The 22,289-nt window shown below is 35.1% G+C and overlaps 1 protein-coding gene and 2 pseudogenes across 1 annotated transcript in view; 2 read left to right on the forward strand and 1 right to left on the reverse strand.

Annotated features, from left to right (window-relative positions):
* Positions 1-3,717: 3,717 nt before the first annotated feature.
* LOC112480244 lies at positions 3,718-3,835 on the reverse strand (annotated as a pseudogene).
* Positions 3,836-6,784: 2,949 nt separating this feature from the next.
* DDX4 (DEAD-box helicase 4) overlaps positions 6,785-22,289 on the forward strand; it is a 48,852-nt gene continuing 33,347 nt past the window's right edge. The window contains exons 1-4 of the mRNA XM_006912487.1: positions 6,785-6,856; positions 13,645-13,702; positions 18,883-18,960; positions 21,546-21,623. Coding sequence (XP_006912549.1) covers positions 6,785-6,856; positions 13,645-13,702; positions 18,883-18,960; positions 21,546-21,623 — 286 coding nt within the window. The remainder of the gene's footprint in view (positions 6,857-13,644; positions 13,703-18,882; positions 18,961-21,545; positions 21,624-22,289) is intronic.
* LOC112480218 lies at positions 13,803-13,921 on the forward strand (annotated as a pseudogene).

A 22,289-nucleotide genomic window follows, 5' to 3' on the forward strand; every position in this document is an offset into this window, starting at 1 on the left:
GCTTAGTATGAATGAGTTGATATTTCAGGCTGGTCTAATATATTTCCTGTCCCAGACCTCCTATCATTTTCTTCCCCCAAGGATGTTGGTTTCTTACAGTGGGAAATGATATTTTGAGACTACAGTCTAGGCTTTCATCAGTGGACAGAGTTAGAAAATTCTTTTTTTTTTTTTTAAGGAGATATATCATGAATTCATATTGATATTTCCAATTCAAATTTAGTAGTATAGGATTATTTCTTAACCTCTTAGTTTTCTATTTCCATGTCTTTCCTCTCACACTGAAAATTTTAGTTCTTAAAAACAACTTAATATACCATTTTATTACTAACAATATGATTACAGAATTAGTTTATTTTTTGCAGGTTTTTTTTTGTCTTATATCTCATTAGGTAGGTACCTATGGTCAAATTACTATATTTTAAATCATTCGAAATAACTCTTCTTTATGTGGTTAAGCCATTAACTCAATATGTATTTATGTGTATTTTTTCTTTTTTGCTTTAAATTTAAGATTGCTTTTTAGATTTCGATGTAATTTTGTTTTATAATTTTACATAATAATCATAGTTCCACAGTCAAGTCACTCAGAGAAGTCTAGCACATTTTTATCCTTCTCCACCTTTTCCCTCTTTGCTTTTCATAGATAATCATTTTATAAATTTTTGGTTTGTCTTTCCATTTTTTAAAAATATAAACAAATGTATTCCTTTTTTAGATGTAAGCTAACATACTGGGCATGTTACTCTGCACCTGGCTTTTTCCCAATAATATTTCCTAGTGATCACTCCACAGCAATATATAGAGATAATCCTCTTTCCTTTTTACAACCGTAGAGTACTCTGAAGGGGAGCAGAGTATGCCATCCTAACATAAGCCACTTTGGCATATTGATGATTTTGAATTAAATGTATTTGAGCAACAGCCAGTGCAAGAAGGACACTCTGACCCTCTTTTGTCTCCTTGACAGCAGGAGATAAACTTCCCTTGTTAGAGGGACCCCCGCTCCACCACTTGGAAGGTAGAAGGCATCTTTATCACCAGATATACGGAATTTAGGACCCAGAAGGCTATATCAATAAACCTTGTTTCTTCTTCACCAATTTACCAAGACCAAAACCCTTTGTCTTGTCAATTATTCACAAATGTATTGTTTCTTTATCTAAAAGATATAAACGCTTCCTGCTTTAGTCACTTTTTGAGTCTCTATTTTTATGAGGATCCTGTACGTACAAAACCAAATTTATTTCTGTCCTGTTAATTTGTCTTACATCAATTTAATTATTAGACTGGTCAAAAAACTTAGAAGAAAGGAAAAGTTTTCTAGCCCTGCAACTCCATGGGTAGGTGTTTCAGGCTGCTATTATTCAGTGACTTTTGAGTTGTTTCCAGTCTTTAGCTTTTAGTTCTGTAATTAATAACTTTGTACATATATTCTTTTATATTTTTTGCCTGTGTATCTTTGAGATAAATTCCAGAAGTAAGATTATTGGATCAAAGGGTAAATAAATGTACATGTATTGCTAGAAATTGTCAAATTCCCTTCCCTCAGAATTAGGCCATGGTGCATCCCCAACAGGAGTGTATGAGGGTGCCTGTTACCTTGCAGCCTCTAACAGAATACATTATCAAACATTTGCCATTTTAATAGGAGAAAAATTGTATCTTAGTGGTTTTAATTTGCATTGCTATTAAAAGGAATGAAATTGAACATCTCTTCATGTGTTAAGGGCTGTTTTCTTTTTCTGTGAACTGTTTATCTCTTGCTGGTTTTTAGATTTGTTGACCTTTTCCTTTTTCACTTTTAGATGTCCTCTCTTTATTAAAGATAGTAACCCTTTTTCTAGATTGTGTTGGAAACATTTTTTTCCCAGTTTGTCATTTATCCTTTGGCTTCGTTATTATTTTTTTTTTGTCATGAAAGTTTTATTTTAATCTTTATGTAATTATAGTACATAAAGTTATTGCTTCTGGATTTTGAATTACAAATAGGAACACTTTTCTAAATATAGAGGAATTCACCAATGTTTTCTTCTAGTATTTGCAAGGTTTTATTGTTTTTACATTCGAATTTTGTATGTGCTATATGGTGTGAAGAACTTGATTTTTTTCCATATAGCTATTCGGTTATATATAGAATATTTGTGCAAAGAAGTAGTTGGCAGTGTTAAGGACTGCTAAAAGATTTGTGAGGTTAAGAATTAAAAACAGTCAATTTGGTTTAGAAACAGGGAGGTCAGTGTTGCTATTTGACTTTGCCAACAGCAGTTTCAAATGAAGCAATGTGGCAGAACCCAGACTACAATGAGATCAGGAATGAAAGAAGTTGGGAAAGTGAGAAGAGCAAGTGTGGATAACTCCTTGTGAAGTCCTAAATTTATAGTCTTTTTATTACGCACCAAATAAAAGATTTAGAATTCTAAGACAGATTTCAGGCAAAAAAAAATTTCAGTAAAATCCCCGTATCAGTCAGGGACAAGCCAGGGAAATAGAAACCATTGTAAATATCTAAAAATAGAAGGAATTCAACCTTTGTGAGAATTACAAAATGGTACTTCATATGGGTAGCTGTGGCTCTGCGGGTGTAAGGCTTGGTAGGTGGAGTGCCAGCTAAGTTTAGCTCCTTCTTTCCTTTTGGCTTGGTGCCTTTGGCTTGGTCCAACCTCCAGAATTGTATCTTGTGGCCCTAGTTATCCCCATTTTACACAGAGATTAAATAACTTGCCCAAGGTCACATGCTTAATAAATGGACCAAGATTACCAGTGCAGACTTCTTGGCCAATTGCTAGTGATTTCTTCCTCCCTAACTGAAAGCTTCAACTCTTCAGTCTTAGGAGGGATAGACAAAAAGAGATTCATCCCTGGTCATTGACAGGACCCTGTTACTACTTCTCTTCTTGAGGTGAAATACTTCCTCTTTTATACCTAGGATGACTGACAGTGATGACACTCATAATCACTTTTCCTTTGCCATTTGGAACACAGAAAAGGTATAGCTAATATCTAGTGGGAATAAATGAAAAAGCCTAGACGCTGATATATATTTCTTTCCTAGTGACTGTTCAGCAAATTCCACAATTCACTGATGAAACATTGTCTTAGGAAGGATTGCCCAAAGTATCTTGACACAGTATGTAACTTTTTACCCTTCGCATATTTTAGACTGTCATTACATACCCTTGTAAACACACTTAGGGGCCACTGAATGTGTTATGTCATCTAGGATGTCTGGTTGATTACAAGCAGGATCTCTCAGCAACACTAAACTCGAGACTTATTTCTAAACCAGTATTAATTCATAATGGGGAACAAATGAGTCTTATCCACTGCACCTCCTTTCTCAGCATCAATATAATTGGGGGAGTTGAGAATGAATAATCAGGAAATTGCTAAGTGAGCATGCAATCAGAACAGGTGCTGATGAAATAGTTTTACTTTACAATGGAGAAAACCTCTCTAGTGACCTGTCCCCAGATCCTGAGTCATTTTCATTTGCACAATGTTTCCCTTGTCAAATTTGTCAGTCTTTACTGACTTCTGAGTTTTGATTCTTTTATTTTTTTGTTTCCTTTCCACTTTAAAAAAATTTTAATAGACCTTATTTTTAGAGCAGTTTTGTTTGTTTGTTTGTTTGTTTTTTAGGCGAGGCAACCCTTGGTTGACCTCACAGATTGCAAGGACCTTGTCACCTTCAATCCCTTATTTTTTTATTTTTTATGTCTATAGCACCTGGTTTTCTAGGTGGTCTCCCATCCAAGTACTAACAAGGCCCGATCCTACTTAGCTTCCGAGATCAGACAGGATCGGGCTTGTTCAGGGTAGCATGGCCGTAGACTCCTGCATACTCATTGTACTTAGTTTTTATTTAATCGAGTAAACTTTTAAAAACTTAAATATATACTTTAGACTCATTCTAAGCAATTACATTTCTTAAATCACAGGTTTGATGAGATATAGTTTTCTAATAGACATTAAAATAAATATAAATACTAAAATAACTATCAAAATGAAAGTCGTCCATGAATTGCCTAAAATCAGTGGTATGTGTACAACACTTTGGTAAATATTGCCTTAGCCATTACTGAAAAAATAAGATTTTTGTCTCTCTGAAACCTGCTGAGTGTACTGAAAACCCCTCTCTGGTGACTAGCACTGTGGTATCTTAGAGACATTATAAACCCCTCTCCCTCCATTTAATATTGATATACATGGCCGCAACCTGCAATTTTTGTCTTTTTTCAGTTTTTGAATTATATTATTTTCCTCCATTGCTCACTTTTCCTTTGGTCAGTACTGAACTTCAGTTCTCATCAGAATTCATTTTTTTCTTCACCAGAGCTAGCTCTCAAAAATTAGTGATTGTTTCATCAAGAACCATTTCATTGTAATTCCCGAAAGCAACGAAAATCTGTTCTACCCAAGAGTGAATAGCAAAGAATGTTTGCTAAGTGTTTAAAAAAGTTATTCATTTTAGAAAATATCCCCAAATTTTCCATACTTAAAAAAAACCTAGTTGGTTATCATTCTATCCACACAATTTCATATGTTGCTCTCTTCACTTAATATTTTATTACATTAAACATTTTGAGAGGATAACATTCAATTCAAAGTGACTTAAAATACCTCAGAGGATCCTGCATACAAATTAAGGGCACCAGGAATATTAATGGCTCTCCCCCACACATGTACAGTGATTTGAGATATTGGTTACCTCAAGGATGATGTGAAAATTTGGTTTAAAAAAACCAGAAATTATTAAAAATGACAGTTATGTTAAAACATATTCTGGTTTGACCTTTGTTAAATATAATCTTTAAAAAACAGTTCACCTTGAAAATAGTCTTAGAAAATTTAGTGATAACTGGATAAATCCTGACATATTCTTGGCGGAAGAGACAGAATCAATCATGGTGGTTCTCGGGCTGAAATGTACAAAGTAAGCTAACCTGCAAAGTGCCTCATCCTCTATGCCTGAATGTCGGACTATGTCGGGATTTATATTTCTAAGTGAAATATTCAGGAATTTCTTCCAAGATTTTGAGAATTAAAAATAATGGAAATAAAACCAAAACTAAAAACTACACTTTGTAAGCAGTCCATTGTTATACTTTTTGGAGAGATGGGAATATACTATAGGATTTCATCTACTTTTTTGTGGAGCAGAATAAAAATATCTGATTGATGAGAGCCGGAATACGAAAATGACCCTCGGTCATTCTTAGATTTGACCAATACTCCTGGTGCTGGTGGATCACAGATCCAAGCCTTGATGAACGAGTTACGCTAGCACAATTTCCTTGCGGGTCAGACGGCGTCTCCTTTCCAGAGTTGGACCCTGAACTCTATACAACAGTCTAACTTTTTTTCCCAACTCCCTGGGGTAGCAGCCGGCAGAGTCTCATCCTTGCCCTCACTAGGAAGAAAAGAAAACGCACCACCTCCGCCGGCCTCAGCCGCACATTCATTCAAGCACCAGGAATCCCCGGATGTGAAGCAAGCGCCTCAGAAACAACCAGAAGGGGAAACTGCAGGGGCCGCAGTAGGAAAAAGGGCAGAGAAAGCTACAGGTGTAAGGTGGAAAGCATTACCCCTCTTCCCTTTGATATTTGGTGTTAGAAAAATAGAGGCGGTCATCGCTGGCTTGCATCGTTTGCATAGGGAAAATCTAGAGCCTCTCCAGATTGAAGATCCCACCCACGATTCTAGATAGACAAGGGGCCCACGGCCAGCCTTGTACTCACAGGCCCAACGGGCCACTCTGCGAAAAGACCTGTGGGTCCCACGGCGGCTTCGACTGGGAGCAAGTAGGGTACGCGCGGCTGGAGATGGAGGTGGGACGACGCTGGCCTTCTGAGCGCTGATTGGCTGATGCCTCTCGTCGCCTAGTGCCATTTGTTGTTGGAGCGGCGTCCTGCACGTGCAGCCGTTTAAGCAGCGTCGGCTCCAGCGAGGACCCGGGAGAGCAGGCAGCAGGGAGGTGAGTCGGCCGGCAGCCTTCCTCGGGGCATAAGTCTCGACCTGACTCTCTGGGCGCCCCAGTAGCCGGACTTGGGGCCAAGCGAAGAACCGATGGGGAGGGCGGGGGATTGAAGCCGTCTTTGGGGGCCTTTCCGCTTCCTGCCTGAAGGTCCTAAAGCCCCGTGGGCGCCCGAAGTCTGGGCTCAGGGCCTGCAGAGGAGGCGAGGGAGCCATTTGGCCTAGCCCCTGCGCAGCTTTTTTTCCGTACAAGAAAGACTGTAGTACTATTTGTGTACAAATGCTCCTTGGCGAAACTAGTTGATTTTTGTTGGAGGGATTTGGTCTGCCTAACCCTGCTCTCCTTCACCGCCAAACTTCAAGGCCTGGGTCCCTAATCCTCTCCCCAAGAAACTATCAGAAAACCCAAACTTCTTTACGTACCTTTGGAGGCAGAAACCTTGAGTAGTATCTGAAAATTTCTCCTCCCCTAAATATCCAGTAAGTCATTTGGGAACCCTTCGAAAAAGATAAATTCTATGAACAGATTTTTAGGGAAAAGCCTAAGCATCGGTGGGGACATGGTGATTGCTAGTGATCCAACTAATGTTTAAAGATAAAAAGGTCAATGTAAATGCCACCTCTGCATAAAAAACAAAACTTAATTCCCCATTTTTACAAAAACTTTTGTGGGAAAATCACCTAGTTGAGTAGTTTCAGGAAATGTATGTAAAATGGTGATAGTTTATGCTTTTAAAGATACAATTCTGATCTGATTGAGGCCCAATATGTGTGTTTGTATTTTTATAAAAATAGACGGGAACCCACCATGGGAGATGAAGATTGGGAAGCAGAAATAATTAAACCTCATGTGTCTTCCTACGTTCCTGTATTTGAGAAGGTAGTAAAATTTAAAGTTTGCAGTTATTAAATGCTACAGATTTTATCAAAGTTGAAAATCACTGTGGTGGGAAAGTGTTAAATTACATAGTCTGTTTAAGGATGCCGCGCTTATCTCCATGTGATTGTTGTTACGGAGAATGAAGAAACACGCTAAGCCTCAATAGAATAAAATAATCTGAGACAATTTGCTAATTAAAATCTAAAATATATGTAATAATATTAATAACTTAATTTAAATCTCATTGATTTAGGACTTATCGTGGTTGAAAGCAAGCTTGTACAGATGTAGTTGAATGTTTCCGAGAGATACTTGTATAGAAAATTGAAAAATATAATTTGATTCTAGGTGGCATTTTGAATTCAGAAAATTGGTTTTATACAAGGAGGGATCTCAAGATAAATATGTTAGGCTGATTCAGGTGGTTTCATCAGTTTGATCTTCAAATGTACAAATCATCAGATCTTTTTCCTTAATGGCATTTAAGGAGTTACACTGTAATTCAGACAAAGGGATCCTGGAGTAGTTTTTTGGGTTCCAGTTCTGACTTGAAAATTGACTTAAATAAATTAAGCTTAACAGATGTTATTTTAGAAGATGATATATTTTAAAAGATTGTTTTGGCAAAAATGTTATATCTACTTGAAAATTTTTCCAAAAGTAGATTTTTTTTTCTTTTAGAATTTCCAGTATTTCTGAGTTTAGTCAATTCTGACACTTTTCTGATTTCAAGTCATGTCTTAGTGGGAGTTCTTATTTCACACAAAAATATAAAATATGCAATCCTTTGTTTTCATTAGACTTGATCCATATGTAAAATTTATATAAAATACTCTAGATATTAATCTGAATTTATCATGTTTCTTGTTTTGGGCCTTTAATTTAGAAATAACATCTTTTGTGTGTTATCTTTTTATAGTCTTCTCATCTTAAAAATATAACAACATTGAGAAAAGAAAAAAATCACCTTACAGCCTTGCTCACTAAAACAAGCACTCCTGTTGAATTTTTAGTAAATTTTCTTCTTTTTTTCCCCCAAACATGTTCTTATAGATTGTAATGATAGTGCAATTACAACTGTAAATTTGATTCTGGCTTTTCACTCTTCACTAACCATTGCATTTTACTAATTTCCTAAAAATAATTTCTTGTGGTTACATAACATTTTATGGAAAGGATCTACTATAATGTAATTGATTTTCTGTTAGTGTGAATTTAAGATGATGTTAACTTTTCACTGTAATATTGTCATGAGTATCTACAGTTTATTTTTATTTTCTCTTAATTTGGAAGTATTTATTTTCAAAAATGGAATTACTTGGTCAAAGGATATTTTATGGTTTTTTCCCTATCCCCCCCACCCCTAGTTCTCAATAGATTTGTTTTAATGTAAAGTTTAATTTACAGATACAGACTTTTTTCCATTAGACTTTAATAGTCACCTTTGTAATTTTTAGTCTCAGTCTGAGATTTTGCCTTCATTAAGTGCTCTTCAAATATTATACTACACTGTAGCATACTGTGCATTTATTGTATAGGGTGTGTGAAATTTAGTATGGTCCAGAAATCTCAATGCTTGGACATTTGTACATTGCAGGCAAGCTTGTTAGGATGAGTGTTGGAATGAATGAGTATGGTGATTGTAACAGGCTATTGGGTTTACTTACTAGCTGGAATGCTTCTTGTTAGTTGACCACGAGAGTAAGTCTACACAATGATCACTTCTGATTTGTATGCTTTTGTGTGTGTGTGTGGCAGAGGCAAATACTCTCTGATTAAAGTGGAAACACCTTGAGATAATTAGTTCATCCATAGATATATTATTAAACAGAAGCAGCAAAATTTGTAATAATTATTTAGGTAAGAAAATAAGTTCGCTTTGTCTCTGTTCACATCCCATACTGGGGTTCTGAAGTAGCAGAAAAAAATGGGTCCCTTGGACATCATTGAGTTGGCAGAGCTAAGGAGCCTTGAAGCCTGTAGCCTGAGGAAGAATCTAGCAATTTCTGCTGCTAGTTATCAACGAGATGTGGGAGGATTTTGTGTCTCTTAATTTAGAACATGGAAGATTGTATATGCTTAATAGGAGCAAGTTGTGGAGATGGACAACACACTCATCCCAATAAAAACTCAGGTGGTGGCCTTTGGAGGAAAGCACTCTGACTCATCTTCAAAACCTAAATGATGGAGTCAAGGGCAGAGTGACAGAAAGGTGTGAGAAGGCCTAGAAGACTAAGGAGATTGCAAACATGGCAGAGATTTTGGTTGAGCTAGTCTGGAGGATAGAGAAAAGTGAATCTTATTGACTAGACAATGTATTCTAGTCAATTAATGGAGCTTGGCTAATACCTGGGAGAAACTAAAACCAGAGTCTTTTTTCTTTCTTTTTTTCTCTGTCTATGCTGTCCTCAGTTACACTAGGTTTTTGCTATAGTCTGTGGTCGATGACCTCAGTGTGAGTTTTGATTGTTAAATGTTTTCGTTTGGGGACATTTATTTGGAAAATGCTCTTACATACAGAAATTAGGACATAGATTATAAACTCTTGCAGCAATCACATTTGTTCCTGGGTTCTGGTTGTTATTTCTAAATTTTGAGGTGCTTTGCTCTTTCTTGTGTGACCTGATAGCTCCCTGGAACTTTGGGTCTATAAGTGACACATGAGACTCAGAGTTTGAGTTCTCCAGCTCTGATAGTGCTGAAGGAGAGGCTTCTAGAAGATAACTCCACACAGCAGTTGCTGAAGAGACTGAGGAAGGGACCAGACTTCAGTTGGGGTTGTGAATGGGGCTGATATGATTAGGATTGATATATGGAGGATGGTATTGTCTGTATTTTGGGACTTTAATTTCTGTGTGAGACTAAAGGAGGAGAGATGTATTTTGTTCTAATTTAAATTTATGTGGCACACTATCTGATGTAACCTGTCTGGTCAGTTTCTTTGAATGACATTACTCAGCTCTATTTGACATGGAACCTAGAATAGCAGATGAGGTCTAATTATTCGATACGAGTTGATGTAATACTCTGGTGTGTTTCAGGGGATTCTGGACATAAAAATGAAAGAGAAATATTTGCAAAGGACTTAGGGGCTGAGGAAGGAAAATGTGGAACTGTCTGCATTGTACCCTAATCTGGAAAGGGAAGAGGCATCTTCAAGGTTCATAAGTTGTCCAGCTGTAAGTCTATTTGAGTAGCAGACCTGAAAAGGATTTGAGGTCCACATTTAGAAAGAAAAACAACTTACCCTCTTAATGGAAGTATTCATTTGCTTGGAAAAGATAAAAGAATTTTAATAAGTGTGATATTCCAGAATTGCAAATAATGAGTACATACAAGGTGAAAAGAAATGTGTTCATGATAATACAGATTATTTGCAGCTGCATAGGAGAAATATTTGTAGCTGCATTTGCCCTTATGTGTAAACATTTTGGAATTTCTAAATTGGTTTATTGGATGGCTTAAAAGGTTGTAAGCGGTTTGCAGCTAAGTGTTCTAAAAGTAAACTGATGACGAGACCTATGGTTTATCTAATAAATTTTTATTGAGCCCTACTGGATACTAGAGATAGCGGTGAACATGATGAAGTGCTTGCTGTCATGGACATTATGTTTTACAGGGGAAGACAGAAATAAGCACATTTGAGAACCAAATAATTATAAATAAAAGTGTTATGAAAAAAATGGAGGAAAATGTGTGTGTGTGACTGGGGTATGTGGGGGTAGATTAGATGGAGAGGAGAAGCTGCCCTGGACAATGACCAGTGAGCCTGAGACATGAAAGAGTCCCAACAGAACATCACGTGCAAGGGTCCTGTGGAGGGAACAAACTTGGGTTATCAGGACATTAGGAAGTACAGTATCTTAGTTTCCTGTGGTTGCTTTAACAAGTTGCTGAGTGGCTTAAAGCAGCGAAATTTATTCTCACACAGTTCTGGAGGCCAGAAGAAATCAAGATGTCAGCAGAGCTGTCCTTCTGTAGGCTCTCGGAGGGAATCCGTGTTTCTTCTAGCTTCTGGTGGCAATAGTCATTTCTTGGCTTTTGTGGCTCCATCTCTCTCTGCACTGTCTTCAAATGGCCTCCTGTGTGTCTGTGTTAACTCCCTTTGCCTTTCTCTTATAAGAACATTTGTGATAACATTTAGGGCTCACCCAGGTAATCCATAGTAATCTCATTTCCAAATTTTTAATTATATCTGCAAGAACTCTTTTTCCAAATAACATTCACAAGTTTCAGGGATTAGGAATTGATATCTTTGGGTGGCCATTATTCAACCTACTAATAGCTAGTATGGTTAAAGCACAGTGAGATAAGGCAAGAGTGGTAGAAAATGAAGTTAGAGAAGGAAAGGGAAAATGAGAGGGAGGGAGGGAAGGAAGGAGACAGACAGAGACAGACAGGGGTGGGACAGGGGCAGACAGGCAGGGGCAGACACACCCCAGAGGCAGTCGTGGACACAGGGTTGATTAGACTGGATAGACTAGTTATGGGGAGTGAAAGAGGAATCAAGGGAGATGGCTAGATTTTTAAATGTAAGCAACTAGATGAATGATGGTGTCTTTTACTGATATGGGGAATCTATGGAAGATGAACAAATTTGGGAGAGAAAAATAATCCAAGAATTCCGGATTTGTTGTGTTCAATTTGAGATGACTGAAAACCTATTAGTAAGGATAACAATCAGTAGATTATATGAATTTATTGCTTATGAGAGGAATCAGGATTATAAGATATTAATTTGGAAATTATCTGTATATTAATGAGATTTAAAGATATGAGGTTGGTAAAGTTCAATAGAGTGAAATTTAGAGGGCTCTGCCATGAACTCTGGGGCAGTCCAGCTTTAGAGGTCCAGTAGAAGAGGAGCTGGCAAAGGAGATTGAGGTGTGGGTATGGCTAATATGGCAAGAAGTAAACCAGGGGAGTGTGTGTTCCTTAAGCCAAGAGCAGAATGTTGTAAAAAAGATGGAAATAGTATGTCATTTTAAATGCTGTTAGGGCTCTGGCAGGATGAAACATAAAAGTAGTAATTTTATTACATGATTACTTTATAAAAAGCATTTTCAGTGCAGACGTAAGGATGGAGGCTAGACTGGAGTGGCTTGAAGAAAAAAATAGGATATGAGAAAGTGTGGGCAGTGACTATAGACAAGACATTTTGTTTTAAGAGGGTCAGAGAAGTACAATAGCTGGAAGGGAATCTGAATTTTTAAATACGGAAAACTGAATCACTAAGATTTGTTTTAATGTCTATGGTAATCATAAATTGGAACTTTTAATGCCTTGAAAAGCCCAAGGCATTTCAAGGATGCTATTGTCTTTCCTCTGTTAATAACTCAGAAGGATAATTGGAAGACTCTCAAGCTTTGTAAAAGTAGTTTTTAAAGTCACTTAGTGTCTTTTGTGAAAGAAATTTTAGAAAATAAGTATTACCTGAAGATACCTACTTTGGTGCATTCCTTCTACCTTTGGGTTTGTTTAAAAGAACTTATTTGAACGAATGTTGTGGCTGTTCTAATGTAGTTAGTAATTAAGGTATCTATAACTTTTAGGTCACCTTTTATTTTTAAATTACTGAATTGCAATTTTCATGTGCAAGATTTCAGTGTTCTATTCTGAAAGTTTTGTTGTAAGTAGAGGAAGCTTCTATGAGAGGAAGTAAAGGAATAGGTTGAAGATAAGGACACCATGGGAACTGGAAGTGAGAAAAAAGTCGTTCAAGTTGTCCTGAACTCTGAGATACCCTGAGAAATGTTAGAAGATTCCAAAATTAACTTGCCATTTAGCTATTGATTATATAACAAAAGTTGAATTTTCTGAGTGCAATAGTCATTATACCACTGCAAATATAATGCATATGCATCAACAGTGAATGTTTTTTTTTTTTTTGAGACTAAAGGAGTATCAGAAACAGTCTTCAACTATCGCTATGACAAGTTTGATTGAAATTAACCATGAATATCCTGATCCTATAGCTGATATGTACCACTTTATTTGTATACGTAGTGCACTTGCAAGATACGTATACAGGTACATTTTTTTTAGTGCATAAGTGAGGTATTCTTTAAGTTAGAGTGAATTCCTTTTAAAAACATTAATTTATTTCTCTTTACATAAACAGAATTGAAGTTTTAAAAATAAATTTCTTTAGTAATTTACTGTAGAAACTGTTATCCCCTACTCTCTGTCTATGCTCTATATAGTATTGATGAATATACTGTAAAATACTGAACTCTGTAAACTATATTATGTATTGGCAGGCATTGATTTATTCATGTATTACTTTGGTTAGATTGTATTTATATAATAATAGTATTTGATTATACTTTTCAGATATATGAGTGGCTAGACTTTCAAGTCAGGTGTCAGCAAACTCTTTCCATAAAAAGGCATGATGGTAAATATATTAGATTTTGCAGGTCTTATGGTCTCTGTTGCAGCTTTGCTATTATAGTGTGAAAGTAGCCATAGACATACCTAGAAGAATGAGGGTGGTTGCGTTCCCATAAAACTTTGTTTACGAAAACAAAGTGTGTCTGATGGATTTGGCTCATAGCTGTAGTTTTCTGACCACTGTTTTAAGTGATGTATTAATATGCTATACATACAGTGTTAAAGTGAAGATTTTGGAATAATTTATAAAGGAACATTCAGTGACCCAGGAAATCTTACAGTTTATCAGTTTTGTTTTGGACAAAGCCTAGTTGTTAAGTTTCTAGTATTTGTGAAATAGATTATACATACTTATTATTCAAAGTGGAAAACTCATCTTTTCTTCCTTCTTACAGGATAGGTATTCTTCTGGAGCAAATGGAGACACTTTTAACAGGACTCCAGCTTCATCAGGTATGTGTTAAGGAACCCTTTTTGGTTAAGGGCTTCATCTAGTGAATAAGAAGCAGACTAGTAGGCATCTTATAGAGGTGTTTTTAAAATTTCCTACTGAGTCTATGGCCATGCTACCCTGAACAAGCCCGATCCCGTCTGATCTTGGAAGCTAAGCATGGTTGAGCCTGGTTAGTACTTGGATGGGAGACCACCTAGGAAGACCAGGTGCTGTAGGCGTAAAAAATAAACAATAAAGGATTGTAAGCTGACAAGGTCCTTGCAATCTGTGAGGTCAACCAAGTTAGCCTCGCCTAAAAAAAAAAAAATTTCCTACTGAGAATTCATTCTTATTTGGATATTTTGGGATGGAGGCCACTTCTAGTTAGAGGAAGGGAGAGAGGAGAGAGTATAGTGCTATAGACTGTATTATTTGACTTAGTGGGTTTGTCATAAAACCTTTACCCAACCTGGATGTTGCATTTTTGGCTTTCAGGCTGCTAGGGAATTGTCAGGGAGTAGGTGATTGACTATAAAGTTGAAGCAGATTGTAATGATGATGACCTGTCAGGATAATAGCTGTTTAAACGAAACCTGCCATTCTATCACGATACCATGAGTTTCTTTGATATCCAAAAATTAGTATAGGAAAGGTCCTAGGAGAATAAACTAAACAGTCAATCTAAGGGATCTGCTGTTTTCCCTCCAATTGTTTCTAGCTGATTGCCTAAATATTTTATAAAGTCGTAGATAGAAACATGGGTAGAAATGATAGGACTTGGGCTGGGAAATTAAACTCATGGCTATTGTCTTTCATTTCGTTGACATCCAAAGCAAGCTAAAATACTATTTCTACTGTCTTAAAAATTTTTTTATAGTGGTAAAACACATAACATAAAATTTTCCATTTTAACTGTTTAAGTGTATAGTTTACTGGCATTAAGTATAATTGACCCTTGAACAAGGCGGGAGTTATGGGCACTGATCTCCTGCATGGTCAAAAGTCTTTGGTTGATCAAGTCCCTTATATAAAATGGCATAGAACAATGCATGCAATTGGCCCTCTACATCTTCAGATTCCCAACCATGGATCGAAAATTCATACATTCACATTGCTGTACTACTAGCATCATCATCTACCTCTAGAACTGTTTCATCTTCCCATACTGAAACTTCATATCCATTAAACAATAATTCCCCATTCCTTCTTCTCCCCAGCTCCTGAAAACCACCATTCTACTGTCTATGAATTTGGGTTACTATGAAAATACTATGAGTGTCTATGAATTGAGTGACTACTACTTTTAAGTTTTACTGTAGTGCATGGGAGAGGGTCTGGTGGAAAGTGATGGCACCAAGTAGTTATATCATTTCTGTCATCAAAATTTAGTGGATGAGATGAAATATTTTGTAGTCAAGGGAGTTACTGGCTCACTGAAGCCTGTCCTAAAGTGAAAAAACCTGTGGAGAAGTACCTAAAATGTGGAGTTTGAGAGTCAGAGTTCATCAGATTAAAGCAAATTTAATTTCCATGTTCACCTTAAGTTTAGAGTAATTCTCCTGATAAAAAGAAGTTAAATTTAGAAGAGATGCTTTTGTTATTGTCAAGATACATTTATCTTTCATAAACATTTAGATGCAGTAGTTTACTATAGAATAGTCAGATTCGTAAAAGTTCATGAAATTGCTGCCTGCTGAAACCCCAGCAAAAGGCTAACTTTGCTTTCACTCTGTGAACTACGTGCATGTATGTGTACCTGAAATATTTAAAAAATACAAATGAATAAAGATAATCTATATTTTTAACTCACCTATTTGCATGAATCATTGTGTAATTGGAAGAAACCTCATTCTTTGAGGTGTCAGAAGCCAGTTTTTGTAAAGAGATGAAAGTTTAGGTCTGATGTATATTAAAGCATAACATTGTTTTGTGGTGAAATCTTCAAGAAACTAGATTGAAAGAAATAGCAACTAAAAGGACTTTTCTTAGCATTATATCTCTGAATGTTCAGGCTAATGAAATGAAATCAGTTAATGAGAAATATAGATTGCTTGCTTACTTTCTTCTGGATAACTAGTACTTTTGTAGTTCTTTTTAATTAAAATTTTTTTTCATGAAAGTAAGTGTTCTTTTTACAGAAATACATACCAGGCCAATAGATGTATAGTAAATGATTATCTAAATATCCTTATTGCAAAACCCCCCACAAAAACAAAAAGAAAAAACTTAAATGCAGAGGTAAAAAGAAATAAAATGATCTGAAATCTTGGCTCTCAGATTTCGCCAGCATTGACAGTCTGACTTTTTAGATCTTTGCATGTATTCCCACATATAAAATTGTATCCCACTGACATGTTATATAAATGTTCTTTTTTATCATAAATACCAGTCTTGCTTTTCCTTTGCTTACCTCTCATAGCATACCCTTATCTTTCATACCTTTTCATGATCTTAAAATTTTATTTAGCCATGTTTCTTTTCATTGTCTGTTTCACAAAAATGGAATCTTGCTTTTACTTAATCATGGAAACCCTTCTAAGTTGACTGGTATAATCTAATTCTTTACAGTTAAAAAAAATCGCATTATCTGGTTTTAAAATGTCAAATAGTAACTTCACAGCTTATAATTGAAAACGTTTAGTCCCTGTTCTCATTCCTCATTTGACTTCTTATTATGGAACATGAGTATTTAGCTCCTCTTCTCCCTGCACACCCCACTCGCACTTCTTCCCTTACCACTCACCTAATAGTTATCACATTTTTTTGCTTAAAAGTTCATATTCAGTTTTTGCATCATCGTGGCTGTGCATATCATTCACATTTGAGCCATGCAATCTGTTATGGCTATATTTCCTTTATTATTCACCTTTGTTTTGTTTTTACTAGAGTTATTACCTTGTTTTGTGTACTTGCTCTTCTGTGTTTCAATTGCTCATTCACTCCCTCTGCCAGAGGGTTCATTCATTCGGTTAGTTTCTAGCACAGAGTGATCTATCACTTTCATTTTTTAAAATCCTCCTCTTTGATTCTTCTATTCATCTGCTTCAGTATAGATTTGCTGCCCTTTAGGCTCTCGTCCCAAGATAGAATGTGATTGTGTCACATTCCCCTTGCCACTTTGGTGGAGCCTATTTTCCTGAAGCTGCTTGAGAAAGGAAGCATGGGAAATAAATTTGAGATATTGCAAATGTCTTTACCTTCATGCGTGATTAATAGTTTAAGAGTAGAATTTTAGGTTGGAAACAATTTTCCTCCCAAACTTCATATTTCTTCATTGTACATGAAATTCTAGTGATGCTGTTGAGAAGTTGGGTAATTAATGAGTCCCGGTCCTTTATATGACTATTTTTCTTATAACTTCTAAAATTTTTAAGATTTTGTTTTGTCTTCTGTATTCTGAAAATTTTATAATTATTTATGTTCCTTGATGTGTGGGTCTTTTTATTGTACAAGACAATTGGTGGATCTGTTAAATCTGAAATTCATGTTCTTGTAAGAAATTTTCTTAATTTTTTTCTGAGGATTAATATAACTTAATTTGAAAGTTATTTCTGTTCCCTTTATTGTTTCTTAGACATTTTTCCCTCTGTTTTAATCTGTGTCTTTTATATAGGCGTCTTTCTTCAAAAGTCTGGAGATTCTTGCCTGCCCTTTTGTTATTTAAGAGTGGAACATAAAATACTGATTGAAAACTCTGTGTGCATGGACACAGCTTGACAGATGGGCTCTACTATCAAGTGATTGGGTGGGGACCAGGCTATTTTGTTGGGGAGAGCAGTTTCCCTAGAGAGAAATCATCTGGTCTGGAGAATATAAGTTTTTTAAACTATGCCTTCTATTTTGTTTTCCTATTTTATCAGTCCTTCCCTCCTTATCTTTCCTCATTGTATTGTACAGATTCTATGATGCCTTTGCTGATTTCTTTATTACCCATTTTTGAATGATTTGAATTCTTACTAGACTGTTTGTGAGAGGGAAGTATTGGGGATTTTTAAAATCTTTCCCCTTCACTTTTCCATTTAAAGGAAGCACTTTATGGCTTCTCTTTGTCATATCCAAATTGCCAGCATCACTACTCTTGTGCTTTGGGCCATTATTAAGTAAAATAAGCCTTGAACAAAAGCACTGTCTTCTAGTGATTTATTACTCAGGCAAGTTTTTATTGTGTTCTTTAAAGAACTTGGTTTTAGCTTTGTTGAGCCCCTCTATCATTTGTTTTCTATTAATTACTACTCTTTTTCCTTCATTTGGGTGATTTTATTCTTTATTTTCCTAAAATTCTTACTAATTGAGATGGCCATTTAGCTCATTAATTTTGAGTTCTTATTTTCTAGTTTAAAAATTTAGATACTGACAAGTAACATTTTTATCTTACAATTTTAAATAAAGTTCCATTGTCATATTTTTCTTTGAGTTGTGAGCTATATAGTGTTTTTAATATATCCAAATATAAGAGGATTTTAAACAAGTTTTTTTTGTATTTAATGACTTTTCATTTGATTACATTATGTTTAGAGAATTTTGTGTATATGATATAGATTTTTGATATTCGTTACTAAATTTGCATTGTGGCCTCCTTTGTGATCAGTTTTTATACACATTCTGTCTATTGAAAAACGTCAATTTTTTAATGTTGGATGCTATATAGTTCTATGAAAGTGCACAGTAGTCTTTCGATGACTATGGTTAACCTATTCTTTGATCAGTTTTTCTAGCTATTACAGACAATGCTTATAAAAACATCTTTATGTAACTGTGTTACCATGTGAGTATATCTAGAGGAAAAATTCATACTAGTATACTTTCAAAAAATATATTTAAAAAAAATTAGGACCAAGATCGATCCAGTGTGTAGCTTCGATATAGTTTATGATTTGTGCTGCTTCCCTACGTCCTTGACTATTTTTCGATATTAGCAAACTGAAAACTGTTTTCCAGTCAATCATGTGGTTGGAAAAAGGTATCTCCTCTTGATTTCTAGTTTCTTTAATTATGAGTGAGATTAGTCACCATTTATTTTTCTTTGGAGAACTACCTATACTTATTTATAGCCCGTTTTTCTAGTAGACTATTCATTTTTCTCATTGTTACATAAAATTCCTCCTTTGCGATGTGAGTGGCACATCGAAAAGGTATAAAGTTTGCATACCACCCAAATTCTTGTTATTTTTGACTTGCTTCATAATATTCTTTGCTTTAGAAATAGATGATGGATCTTCTCGAAGAGATCATTTCATGAGAAGCGGATTTGCCTCTGGGAGGAGTTTGGGAAACAGAGGTAAGTAGCTTTGTCTTTTCTTAATCTTCTTAACAGTTGAATAGTGGAATGAATAGAGGCTTTTATGGCTGTTTAGTGCAAAATTAAATCTGATAGCTCAGTGTATAGTAGACTTTGTTGGGGTAATGAGTTCATCATTTTTTCAAATTCCGTTGTTCTTTTCTGCTATTTTATTTTTTTGAGATAGTAGGAAATTGTTTAATTGATTAGATGGATTAGTTAGATAAATTGGTTAAAATTAGTTTCTTCGCAGAGCTACTTCGTAATATGTTTATGATTATTGCTTTCCAGCAATTGGCATAAGAAGAATGCTTGTAAAAGCTTCAGAAATTAGGGTGAAAAGGACCTTTTAAGTTTTATATTTGCATTTCTGTTATCTCATTAGTATTAAGAGGTTATTTTTCCAAGCTTGAAATTTTTTATTGTTACTTTTAGAACAATAACTACTACTTGATCTGACAATGACACAGTAAAATACCTCCCTACAGTACATCTTTAGATTTGATAGTAAAATGCTGAAAATATTCTGCACTATGTGTTATTATAGTGCAATAAAATAGTAGAATCTCAAATTTAAAAATCCTTATGACTGTTTCTTTTATGGGATGCCATAAGCTAGGACTAATTGGCAGTTTTAAATATACATAACACTTATTGAATTTATTAGATACTATTCTTTGAAAACTTTGCTATTTCTAGATATTTTTATTCATTGGAAACTAAAGGTTGGTGTGTGGTATTTCATTTGATATTTGGAAAACTTAATTTCTTGTTTAGATACAGTTAACACAAATGTGAATTTTTTATTTTGACATATTCCTGCTACTAATGGAAATAATTTATTCTTTAAATATGCATATATATTTTGTTTTTTAAATCTACATATTAAGAGGCGTTGACATTTTGGACCATGTAATTCTGCTAAGAAGTTCAGGGGTGGGCTTTTTTTTTTTTTTTTGCTGTTACTAACGTTAGAAATAATAAATATCTTTATTACACTCAAGGGAATATTTAGTATTTAAATATATTTTAAAATCCTAATTTAGGATAGGTTATGTGATACTTTTTGATGCAGACTTCTATACCTTGTTGAATAAAGCTTTTTTTAAAAAATGAGAAAATCAGACAGATTCTACTACAAATTGTTAATTCCATATGCTTTAGGTTGAAATCCACATTAAACTTCTGATCAAAACTCTTTGATGAATGTTGGTACATAAAAAGTTATCTTTATTCTACATGTAATCCTGGAAATTCACAGACTTATAAGTATAATTTCTCTTTGTGATTCATCTAACATTTTAATTTCAGTCTCTATGATATTTTTCCTCAGAACTTGCATAGCTAGTAATGTGTTTTTTGAAATTGACTCTTAATTGCTTAAAATATAATATTGATTAGTTTTCATGTTCTGTGAACTATGGCCTTAATAGCTTTAACTTCTTGAACCACGCACATCTTTACAATCCTATGAAAATACTGATGGTTGCTCATACACAATTTTGCATGTGGCTTTGGAGTTTTTAGATCCTTAAACTCCCTTTTAATGGGATGTTACAAAGATAAGACAATTTATGAGGATCACAAGATAATGCTTTAGTTTTTCCCAGTGATCATTTAAAGTGGCAGTTTATGCCATTTTGGATGTCTGTTGTTAAATTTTTTTGTTTTAAATAACCATGCTCTTTGCCATAGCAACTCTACTCTGAAAAATTCTTGATGTAGTGGTAGAGAAACGCATGAAAAGAAATGTTACTCAAAAGAGATACAGATAGTGTGCTGTAGGAATGTGGAGTAAGGATGGATTATGACTGGAGGACTAAAGGAAGACTGTATAGAAGAGATAGCCTTTGACCTGGGCTTTTGAAGAATGAAAATCATTTTGATAGGAAGAATAGGAAAGTAGGGGATGCCATGCTGAAGGAACAACATGTAGAAAGGCACAAAATACTAGATGTCCGCGATGTGGTGTATGGGAAATTGGTGTGAATTAAAAGTTGGGTGTTTAGAGTTGTGTATTAAGAGATAAAGCTAAGAAGGCTAATATGCAGAGATACTGGGGAGAGGAGGGGAAGTGAGGAGGAGTGGTATGCATAGCTTTTTTTCCCTTTATTATGTAGTCTCTTCCTCATTTGAATATTAAAAGTATAAAGACCGAGAATGATTTAAGTACTAGGAAAATGAATACATAATAAATTGAATAACTAAAAACAGGACAAGAATATAAAGTTTTCAATAACAGTGACTTTCACACAGGGGGATAGTTTAAGTAACTGGCACTATCAGGGTGAGACTTAATATACAGAATATCACAGAGTTGAATTTTCTGATTAAAGATCACTAGTAAAAGAACAACTAATAGAAAGCTGTCTTTCACCAGTAGTATATTTGTTTTTACTTTGATATCATAATTTAAGAGTTTTTTAAAAAGAAATTGAGGCATATTATATCTTTAAAAGTTTCTGCACTACTCTCTCCCTATCCTTGAAAGTCTCCTTATCCCAAAGATTTTTTAATTCTTAGTTTTGATGCCATGCTTAATTTTTTATGTTAAAGAATTTTAACTCTTATCTGAACTTTTTCAGATGCTGGCGAGTCTAATAAAAGAGAGAATACTTCCACAATGGGTGGTTTTGGAGTAGGAAAGTGTTTTGGAAACAGAGGTAAACTATATCTTACAATCAAAACTTAAGTGACCACAACTTTTCCAGTTTTTGAGTTCATTTTTCCCTTTAATGTCATGGAAAGTACGTGCCTTTCCCAAGAATTTCTGAGAATCACAAGGGAATGCTTTCACTTTCCCAGTTATAGTTTAGAGCAGCATTTTATACTGCTTTGAGTGTATCTGCTCCTCCATGTAGCTTATTTTTTTTTTTAAATAGCCATGCCAGTTGCTACAGCATCTCTTCAAATAGATTTACCCCACAGGTGAACCCCAGTTCTTCTGTACTCAAGACTCCCTTCCCCTGCCCCCAAACAAGAAATTCATCTTATACTTCCAAAGGTGAATTTGAGTCTCCATCTTTAGTTGAGCAAAGAACCAGCAGAAGCTTTGGAATTAAGGTTTTTCTTAAAAACTGTAGATCAGAATTTTTTTCCTTAAAAACTTTAAAGTTGTAGATCAAAAGTAGAGTTTAAGTTCAAGACCAACAGTGTATAGGTGGAAGACTTTCCGAAGCATTTTGGAAACCCAGCACTTGACCCTTTTGGATAGGGGAGTGTGGAGGGAAAGGGACAATTGTAGAGGGCAGTAGAATATAATCCTTTTTGGAATCAACTTCAAAGATTGCCAATATTTAAATGAATAAATAACTTATACTTTAGGTTTT

Source organism: Pteropus alecto, unplaced genomic scaffold (genome assembly GCF_000325575.1).
Source record: "Pteropus alecto unplaced genomic scaffold, ASM32557v1 scaffold73, whole genome shotgun sequence".
NCBI lineage: Eukaryota > Metazoa > Chordata > Mammalia > Chiroptera > Pteropodidae > Pteropus > Pteropus alecto.